This window comes from Lagopus leucura, unplaced genomic scaffold (genome assembly GCF_019238085.1).
Source record: "Lagopus leucura isolate 7727_CA_CO unplaced genomic scaffold, USGS_WTPT01 Super-Scaffold_100266, whole genome shotgun sequence".
In the NCBI taxonomy this organism is placed as follows: Eukaryota; Metazoa; Chordata; class Aves; order Galliformes; family Phasianidae; genus Lagopus; species Lagopus leucura.
In genome coordinates, this window is record NW_024962336.1 from 142,329 (window position 1) to 152,992 (window position 10,664).

The following is a 10,664-nucleotide window of genomic DNA, read 5'->3' on the forward strand; positions in this document are numbered from 1 at the left end:
TACCGGAAGCGGAAGAAGGCGGCGGGCGGAGCGGGGCGCGGCTCTTCCTTTCGCGGCCCCCGCCGAGCCTCGGCCTCGCGGTGCTCCGAGGCCACTCGGCCAGTCGCTTCGCCGGCCCCTCGTCTCCGCTTCTGGGGCTGCCGCTCGGCATGGACCTGAACGGGTTCCTGCTGGATGAGGAGGGCGCCTTCTCCCTCGGCGGCTTCCAGGAGTTCACGGTGAGGCCCTGCCGGGGCGCCCCGGCTCCGATCCCCTCCTCTCCCGGGGCGTTTCCCGTTCCCTCCCGGCCCTCGGGAGCTCCCTCGACTGCCCTCCTGGCGCCCGTAAGCTGGCCGGGACGCGCCCCACCGCCTGCGGGCCCGGCATTGCCACTGTCAGGGCTTTTCTGAACTTCTTTCTCTCTGCTCGCAGTTCCTACCCCGGCACCAGCAGCTGAGCGAGCGGGTGCGGAAGCGGCTCTACTATGGCTGGGACAAGGAATGCACTCTGGATAACCTCTCCAGCCCCGTGGCAGGTGAGTGACCGGCATGCCCAGCCGGGACTGCTGAGTCAGGGCGCTTGGAAACGACCCAAGGGCCGGTAGCAGCACGGCGGCTGCTTCCCCCAGCGCCAAATCCCTCCCTGCGTGGCCTTCTGTGTGTGTGCTGTGCTGCGGGCAGGCTGCCATGGCCTCGCATCTCTGCTCTGCGTTTTATTGCTCTGTCTGGCCTGCTGTTGTGTTTTTGGCACCTTGCTGCTGTACGGAGTCCTTTGGGTCGTTTGTAAATTGCAGTGACAGCTGTATCCTTTCCCCTTACAGGAGGTGTCTTGGACAGGTTCTCATGCTCACTTAACTTAGTTGTGAACACCAAGGGGATAAGTGCTTTCTGTATATGTGGGGTTTTTTTCCTATAAGTTCAGCAGTGCTTGGGGGAGCAAAAGGGTTGAGGCACAAGAAGAGGAGCTGGCAAGGGCTAGTAGTGGTTAGTTAGTGTGCCTTCATAGCAGAGCTGTGTTGTTGTCTCTATTAGCTATATGCTCACGTAGTTTGCAGGAGGCATGGAGCGGGTGGGGAGGTGTGCCCGTGTTCTATGCTTTTGTGATGGTTTTGAGGGGAGCAGTCTGAAGTCCCACAGAGGCTGTGTGAAATTCATAGCTGCTCACCTACTTTCTGTGATTTTTGTTGGAAGCTTTCTGTCCTAGCTGCTCATGGGGAGCTGGCAGCGAGCTCCCATTGGAGCATGTTGGCTGTTGTGGGCTTCAGTTTTGATAATTGGTATCTATGAAGCCAGGAAAATGAGATGTACCTAAACTGTGCTCTCCTGACCGGAGTGAGCTCTGACACAGCTGACCGGAGGCAGCTGGGTGTGTCTGTGGTTACACCATAGTGCTACTTCCATGCTGTGCACATCCTTGTACACTGAAATGAACACACTGTCCATTTTCATCCTGCATGCACTGGAGCTGACGTGTGGAGGAAGCTGGGTTGGCACTGGTCCGCTCTCAAGGAGTAGGGCATTGTTTGGAAGGGAGCACAGAACAGGGTATGCCTGGTGTCAACATCAGGCCCCCAGAACCTTATAAAGCACAATCAGAAGGGGCCGTCTGGGGTCCTGTGAGTGAGGCTGGGTGTTAGCCTCTCTGTGCAGCTGGCTGCAGGTAACTCCCCGTGATGCAGACGTACTAATCTGCATCTGGCACTGCTGCTGTGCGTTGGTTACACGTGTGCTCTTCCTGCTTTGGTCTGGTGCTCTTCTGCGTGCTCGTTTGCATGCCTCCTATCAGCTTGTTGGATAGGTTGCTGAGTGCTTGCTGTGATCAGTCAAATCTTGAGTCATTTTATAAGAATATGTGTGGTATATTTTGAGAAGAACAAAATGTAGCTTAGGTAACGTAACACATTGAAACTCTTTGAAAGGACAGATAACAGCAGAACAAGGAGAAAGGGAAGATTTAGGTTGGATGTCAGGGGGAAGTTCTTTACAGAGAGAGTGGTGAGGTGCTGGAACAGCTTGCCCAGAGAGGTTGTGGATGCCCCGTCCCTAGAGGCTGGATGGGGCGCTGGGCAGCATGGTCTAGTATTAAATAGGGAGGTTGGTGGCCCTGCCTGTGGCAGGGGGGGTTGGAGATTCATGGTCCTTGAGGTCCCTTCCAACCCTGGCCATTCTGTGATGTCTGAAGAGTCTGACTTAGTTTGAGTGAAATGAGGGGCTGTGAGCAAACACTGAGACTCAGTGATCTTGTAGGTGAAAAGCTGGGGATGGACTGTGCCACATAGGACTCATCCTTTTTGTTATTTTTCTGTCCTAGATATTGCTGTGGAGCTGCTGCAGAAAGTGGCTCCCAGCCCTATCCGCAGACTCCAGAAGAAGTACGTGTCTCATGTGTCTCGGTAAGAAACGAAACCTGTCCTTCACGTCCCATGTCAAAACTGCGAGCTCTGGTCTCACCTGTGACTCTGTTCTGTCACCCGGGCTGGCACTGATTAGTCACTGGTTAGTGTCAAAAAGGAACTGGGGGCAAGTGGCGGGGGCAAGTGGCAAGGCCAAGCAGGCACGGTGTCAGGTTGGTCCCGCTCTGTGGGATGCAGAGATACTCTTGTTAATGGGACTCTACCGGCTTGGATCAGCAGCTGAGCGATGCCCATTGTGCAGCCGGGTCTGAACCTTGGCTGAAGCCTTTGTAGCATGTCTTACTACAGGCAGAGGTGTTCTTTGGAGAACTGGCTGTGCCCAGAAATAGGAGCTAGGGCTTTCTGCTCTCCACCGTGTATCTCCTGTGCTTTCTCGTGCTGCAGCTCAGCACAGTGGCACAGAGCAGGTAAGACTGGTTTGTGTTGCAGCCAAGTGCTTAACTGTTTGCTGAGCCCCCAGCACTTAACTACGAGGGGAGAGAGCAGTCAAGTTGTGCTATGATGACATGCACATAACCTTTGGGATGGCTCCTATGTCATTCCTACAGGGAAGCCTGTATCTCACCCTGCTCCATGATGCTGGCACTAGTTTATATTGAGAGACTCCGGCACCGGAACCCTGAATACCTCCAGCAAATCTCATCTTCAGACCTCTTCTTGATCTCCATGGTAAGCATTGTGCGCTAGAGGGTTACTGGGTTGGAGGAATGTCTGGAGGGGGTTGAAATTCTGTCCTTTATGCTGTTTTTAGATGGTTGCGAGTAAGTACTTGTATGATGAGGGTGAGGAGGAAGAGGTATTCAATGACGAATGGGGAGCAGCAGGGAAAGTGGATGTCCAGACCATGAACACGCTGGAGATGAACTTCCTGAGTGCCATTGTAAGTGAAGCCTGGATTTCTGCTTTTTCCTTCATGTACCCCCATGAGGGAATAGAGAAGGATGTGTGCAGATGTTGGTTGGTCTGTTTGGTCTGGACTGTGTTGACCTGTCACTGCTGTCACTGCAGGACTGGAGTCTTTACACAGACCCCCGGGAGCTGTTTGAAGTGCTGAGCTGGCTGGAAGGACGGTAAGTGTGTGGTGGGGGGCTTTTCATCCCTCCTGCAGCCTTGTCTCTCCCACTGCTTGGAGGTATCTCTGCTGCATTGAAATAAGAGCTTGGGTGCCCATGGGCCCTTCTTAGGCTCTGCAGCTCCCTTCCACAGCCATGGTGTCTTGAGTGGAGTCTTTTGTAGAAGTGAGAAAGGTCCATGCCACAGCCACCCTTCTTGTTTTTCCTGCAGTGTGGCAGAGAAGCAGGGCATGTGGCGCGGCTGGTTCACCTACACGGATCTGTGTGTCCTCATGGAGCAGTCCATGTGGCAGCAAGCACTGGGCCAGTTCTACCAGCAAGTGGTGAAGGTATGGGCACGGGAGAGAAGCTGCTTGCAAGAACATAGGGCCCAGCAGGCCATGAGTTTAGAGTAGGGCTTTCTTTTCCACTCTAAACTTCTGCTAGATTTATTCTCTGCTGAAAAGGGAAGCTCTCAGAAGCTAAACCATGCAGATTTGCAGCTGGTCCTGCTTGAGATACTGCAGCCTAGTGTTGAGCTAATCTGTGCACTGTGTTGAACCGCTATCCCACAGGTGGATGGGTACAAGGGCATGCTGGTGGCATGGAGGGAGGTGGGTGCTAGGTGGGCATTTAAACAGGAACTGTTAGGGTTTAGCCAGGGCGTTCAGTCCCTGCTTTGCGTGGACTGTTTTGCTACTTGCTGTCAGGAATGTGGCTGCCTGCTCCTCCTTGGCCTCCAGCTCTGTGCTGCTGGAGCCCTTTGCCGTCATGGCTCTTGGGTTGACTTGTTGGGGAGAGTGTGGGACGTGGTCAGCCACAGGGAGTGTGCCAGTGGTCTGAGCTAACTGTCAGCTTCTCTGCAGCTGGCCTGCCTCCTGGGTGTGGTGTACCTGACCGGCTTTGCAGCTGTCTTCACTTCCATCGCTGTGGTGCACCGGGCTGTGTGCACGAGGAGCACCAGCAGTACAGCCATCCGTCCTCTAATCCCTGTGGAGAGCGGCTGCCAGCTGGGTGCTCAGCCAGCCCTGGCTCCTGAGCAGCCCCAGCCTAAACTGCCTGATGTCTCTTCACCCAGCAGCACTCATTGCTTAGGGGAGAACGAGACTGCTGAGGAGCCACGTCGTGGGGGAGTCACGGCGACTGCGCTCTACCTGTGGGGCAGTGTGATGACAGCTCTGTCCTATGTAAAGGCACCTGATGTAACCCTGCACAAGAGCCCCCTGCAAGCTCCCCTTCGGAAAGTACCCACTGCCTGTGAGAGATCGAACCGAACTGCTCCTGTCACAGCCTCCAACCAGCCTGGCCCCTTTGGACTTTCTGTGCTCCTGGCCCCTCCGACGCTCCACTGCCATGCCTGCTCAGCTGCTGCCAGGTCCACATGGGATGCCTCCCCCAACCACAAGGACTGGCTAGACCCCCTGGGGCTGAGGCAGTGCTTTTTGCACACAGCCTTGGATTTTGGCAGAATCAAGAACTTTATTTTTCCCAGCTAGGAGCAGAGGACAGCGCCTTTCCCCTTCCCTCCTAGTGTGGCACAACTCACTTCCTTGCACTTCTGGGACCTCTGATCCCTGGGGCAGCGCAGGGCTTATGACCTTGTATTACTTCCAAACCAGCATTTGTGTCCCACACCCACTCAGGGCAGGGGTGTTCTTCACTTTGGGTGCTCTAAAGCATTGGGGTTGCTGGGTCAGGATAGGGCAAGTTTGGCTAGCTGAAGAGTAGAAGTGGGATGTTGTTTGGTTGGGATACTAGGCTAAAGGGGAGTGTTGTACCACTTCCAGCAGCAGGTGAGTGGCCTTTGGTGATGATGGGCAGAGGTGGTATGTGGCATGTAGTATGCTGGGGCAGTGATTGCAGGGGTTGGGGCAGTGAGGGTGCAGAGTACTTTTGTAGGAGATGGGGTGCCTGCGAGAGGAGGTAGAAGAAGTGGGGAGGGAGCAACCTGAGCTGGCTGGCCTTAGCAGCTATTCCAGACCACTTCTGGAAGTGGAATACCAGACCACTTCTCAGGAAGTACTGCGGTCACACCAAGAGGGGACCCCTATGTGGCTATGCCCCAGGGAGAGGATGTACCCTACTGGATTGTAGGTGAAGCGATGAGCGTTTATCTTCCTTATCCTGCCTGAGTTGGGCACTTGGGAAGTGGGCTATTCTTGAACCCCAGCTTGAATGCCACTGCCTGCAGTTGTGAGCAGCAGTGCCTAACTGCTCCAAGGGGTGGGGAGATGACAACTTGTCTTTCTGACCAGCTCTGCTCAGTGTGCCCCTTCTTTTTACCGTGAATTTTACACCTGTTTTTTCACTCTTTTGTAGATGCAACTCTCTTCCAATAAAAGTAGTTCTTGCTGTGCACCTGCTTTCGTCTGCTGAGCCACTCCATCCTGACAGCAAGCATACCCACATGCAGCTGCATTGATGTGTGTTTGTAGTTATAGCAGACAGAGCTTGCTCTCTGTTTCAGGATGTAAGGCAGATTCTAGGTGCCAGCAACAGGCCTAGGAGCACTAAGTCCTGTCCTGTAGGGCTTGAGAGAGACCGGGCTCCCTGGTGGTGGGGGACAGAAATGATCTTGGGGCTGGTGCCAGGCAAAGGTGGGGCAGTGGAGGTTGTGCATACATAGGAATGCAGGGAATGCATGACCTCCCTGTAGGCTGTTCAGTTAATGAGTGAGCTCTGAACAGGAAGGGCTTTGCGCAGTCACAGTTGTGGTCACTGCCCTGTGAAAAAAAACGTGGGCATTTCCTGCCTGTGGTGCCTGGGGAAGCTTCTCACCCACAGCAGCAGCTCTCAACCCTGCCATCCTTGTCCAGGTTGCAGGATTCAGCACCAAGACTCCTACCAGCGTTGGGTATGTGGTAGTCCTACATCAGAGACATCTGTGGTGTGGGCACACTGCCTAAGGATGGGAATGTCAGGACCTGGGGGCACCTGTACAAGTGTTAATGGGGCCCTCATTCTGACCACTGACATCACAGTATGGGTCTGTTGGCTGAGTATCAGCAGCTGCAAGGAACGCGGGTGATGAACTTTCTCTCTGCCAACAAATGTCAAATCCCTAAACATTTAACTCAGTTAATATCTATTTGCCAGCTAGCAAACATTGTGAGCAGCAGAGCACAGATTTGAGCTCAGTTGCTTTCCTTCCTCGAGTAATGCATGTGTAGCAAGATAGGATTGACTGTTTCCATTGCATGTCTTTCAGTTTGCATTTCAACCTCACAATATCATAAATCAGTTTTACTGTCCTAATTTGAAATGAGAACTAGCCCTTCTTAAGGGAACTCTTCCCGCTGTTAATTATCTTAGCTGGATTTTGCCTGGGTTCTCACAGAATATTCTTGTCTTGTCTGCATTCTTCCATCTACTCTCATGTTGGCTTGCACACCCATGTCATGGGTTAAAGGGACACATCTTTGTAAGCACAACCTTTGGGTGGCTTGTTGCAGAGAAGAGGATGCTGTGGGACTAACTCATTTATTTAGAGCGTTCAGTTTGTCTCACTAAACAGCATTTGGCCCCCACTGGTCCTAAATAAATTTTTGTAATGGAATTTTATAGGAGGTTTCTTTGGCAGATGTTTTCACTTGTGTTTTTACCTCCTGGGTGTAGCAGAAATGCTGAGTCACAGCTTGAAGCAGCGATTGAGCACCTGCCCAACCCAGAGGAGCTCAGTTGCTTACAAAAGGGCTGGAGCCAGGATCCACCCCTTTCCAGACCTCATTTAGGGGTTGGCAGTGGAGGTGAGGATTTCTTTCTGGACTTCCTTGTGTAGCTGAGGTCTTCTAAGGGTGAGTAGGCTCTCTTCTTTGTTTCTGTGGTTGTCACGTTTGGGTAAATCCTTGCATGTTGTACCTGGTGCCTTGCTGCCCTGCTGTCATTGCTGTACTTGCTGTTGCTCTGTACTGCAATGCTTTTGGATCTTTAAACTTGTTTTAAAGCATTGTAATCAGAGATTTTGAGTTATCCTTGAAGATTCTGGGAATTAATAAGCATGTATCAGTTTCACTGAAATGAGAGCTGAGGTGTTTTCTGTTGTTGTTTTTTTCCTTAAAGCAAGTACTGTAATATTTCACATCTGATTTTAACTAGAGATCCCCAAGTGGTCTATAATGGTGAGTGCTAGAGGACAAATGCCTGCTGCTTGGGGAAAGTAATCCTGCTTCCGCAGAAGAATGCAGTCATGGGAAGCTGTCACACCTGGGTGAAGCACTTTACAAAGATTTTATCTTCCTATATTCACAGCTCTAGCTCTAAGACAGAGGATAAGGACTCCTCATGGATGGAGAGGATTAAAAGGGCTTGGGTTGTTGACCAAGGCAGTAATGTTTTGTAAATGAAGATGTAAGAACCATCTGTAGGCTGGGAATTCTTTTCTTGCTGTTTATCTTTTCCTCCTGACTTATTTATTTCTTTGTATTAGGCATCAAAGCCCTATTTCAAGTCAGGATGGTGTGAAGCTACCTGCTGCAGAGAGAAGTCTTGCTTGAAAGGGCTGACAGGTGACTTGTGTGAATCTTAGCCTCCAGTTCAATTGTTTTACAGTGTCTGTGGAGATAATTTCTCACTTATTTGGACAGAATTGAGGTGCTAAGCAGACTAAAATTTGCTCTTTGAAAACATAAGATTTGTTGCCATGACGTGGCATACATCTAGCTACTCACAATAGCCTTAATGGTACAATTAAATATAATTGTGGTGGGTTTCCACAAAGTGGGAACCGTACCTGCTAAACCATGATAATTTTTGACACATAACATACTAAAGAGAACAGATCGTAATGGGGTTTGGAGGCTACATATGTGCTATGAGAAGTTAGACTGTTGGGTTTATTTTTTCCACTTGGTTTAACCTGCTGCCCTATGGGCCTCTTGTCGGTAGAAGCTGAGGCAAGCTAGACTTTCTCCCTGAGTAGACAGCTTGTTTCACCTGAGTGTGTGCACACCAATAACTCAGTTCTACCTGCTGCCCTTCAGTAACGGTAAGCAAACCAAGCACTACATAATCACAAAGGCTGAGTAGACCCCTGGCAATGGGATGCTGCATGTGTTTGAGAGTTCCTTGCTGGAGGTAATCTTGTTAAAACATTTTCAGATGTGTGTGAGAATGTAAATGGCTGTCAAAGGCAGAACCTGCAACAGTGGAAGTCTTAGATGAGGCTGAAGCTGTGGAACAGCTAAAAAGCTCTGCTCTGCCTCTTGGTTGTGGTGCTCTCTGCGTACGACACAACCTCAACAGTTCTTTTTTGTCTTCTGAACTTCTGCTAATCAGTACCACCCAGATCTTAGCAGAGAAAGAAGGGAACTTGGACAGTTTCTGGACTGCATTAGGTATCCTCTCTTCTGTGGAATCTTGCATAACTATTTCCCCCTCTTCAATTATAATGTTAATGGTTATGTATCTGTTCTTCCTGCCTCTCTAGATAAAATAGTGAAGCATGGATGAATGTTGGGAGTCTACAGTTTCAGATGGTAAATGTCAAATTCTCCTCTTCTGTTTGTTGTCACCTTAATGTAGCCTCCTTTACTTGAGCTGTATGAACTCAGTGCAGCCTCTTTCTACTGTATCCATTCTGTGTCTACAAATCAGATCAGGATCATTAGCTAACATACTAATGATGATGTTGTATGACTTAAAATAACAAAAAAAAAAAAAACCTCTCTGTAAAACATTTGGTTCCATACGCATTTGATTTGGCTAGAATGAGTACAGAAAGAATCAAATAAAACAATGTGAAGTGGCAATATTTGGGATTGGGAACTTTTATCTGGTCCAGTGATAGAAGAGAAAATTGGGCAGTCTTTAAAGTATTCTGGATTGAAAATGGGAGTATTATCCTGCTGCCTAAAGCTCTGCATCCATCCCGTGTGAAACAAGGAAAACCATCAGGTTGCAAGAGGACAGTACAACTGGGAGGCTGTTTTAGGTCCAAGGCAAGACAGCCTTGCACCAAGAACAAAGAAATCAGGGAAACCTAATTATTGACATTCTGATATAATACTACTTGATCCAGGAAAGGAGAGGAGATTGACTTCAAATATTTACTGGGGAGAAAAAAATCTCAAATCATGAGAATGATGGACTTTGCACTGGGGAAGAGAGCAAAATATCTTAAGTTCAGAGCCCATGTGTATTAATGCATACTGTGCTAATGTAAGTTGTGAGATCTGCAGGTCTGGAGAGAGTGACCCACTGAGTCAGAACACAGATACCTCAAAGGTAGAGCTGTACCCATTTCCTATCTTTGTTTCAACTGGGATGGAATTGTTTTCGTCAGAATATCTGGTGTATTGGTATGTTTTGGCTCCAGAAGAAAAACAACGTTGATAACACACCGATATTTATAGTTGCTGTAAAGCAGCATTGTACAGAAGCCAAGGCCACTCTCATCCAAGTGCTCAAGCAGCTGAGAGGGAATAGAGTTAGGAGAGCTGAGTGAAACTGGCCGAAGGGATATTCCATATCGTGTGGCATGTGGAAGGACTTTTGAAGTGGGGAGTTCATTGGCTCTTCTGCTGCTTGAGGGGCTGGCTGGGTATAGATCAGGGGGTGGTGAGCAATTGCTTTGTGCATCACTTGTTGTATTCATTCATATGTATATATGAATTGATAATTGTTATCCTTTTACAATTCTCTAAGTAAACAGGTCTATCTCAACCCATGAGTCCCACTTCTTTTTTTTTTTTCCTCCTGATTCTCTCACCCAACCCCCTGGGAGGTGAAGGGAGTGAGCCAGAAACCATGTGGTGCTGAGCCACCTGCCGGGTTAAACCACAGCACTTGCCCAGCAGTATTTTTCAAACTGAAGTGACTGATCTTTGCGTGAACAGGTAGCTCTGATTTCTTAACCATCTGACTTGTGATGTCTCTTGCCAGTGAAGAGGCTCTCTGCAGGTGTGGCTGGCAGGGAGGCATAGTGCCTTCCTGTTTCACCGGGCTCACTAACCATCTGTTACATGACCAGCATGTCATGTCATTCCCAGCCGTGCATGTCTTCAGCTGCTGACTCAGAAGGCAAAGCCCTTCTCAGGCTGCATAGCCCCAGTACCAGGGACCTCATCTTCCCATCCCCCAGATAGAATCATTGAATGGCCTGGGTTGAAAAGGACCATAAAGATAATCTGGTTTCCATTTCCAGCCCCCTGCTACACGCAGGGTCGCCAACCACCAGACTAGGCTGCCCAGGGCCATGTCCAGCCTGGCCTTGAGTGCATCCA

The 10,664-nt window shown here is 49.9% G+C and overlaps 1 protein-coding gene across 1 annotated transcript; it reads left to right on the top strand.

Annotated features, from left to right (window-relative positions):
* The first annotated feature begins 45 nt into the window (after positions 1-45).
* On the top strand, positions 46-5,802 carry CNPPD1 (cyclin Pas1/PHO80 domain containing 1). Its single transcript, XM_042890583.1, has 8 exons — positions 46-218; positions 412-514; positions 2,290-2,371; positions 2,941-3,061; positions 3,144-3,272; positions 3,401-3,462; positions 3,677-3,794; positions 4,311-5,802. Exons 1-8 carry the CDS (start codon positions 150-152, stop codon positions 4,938-4,940), a joined length of 1,314 nt encoding a protein of 437 aa, XP_042746517.1. The 5' UTR covers positions 46-149; the 3' UTR covers positions 4,941-5,802.
* Positions 5,803-10,664: the final 4,862 nt, after the last annotated feature.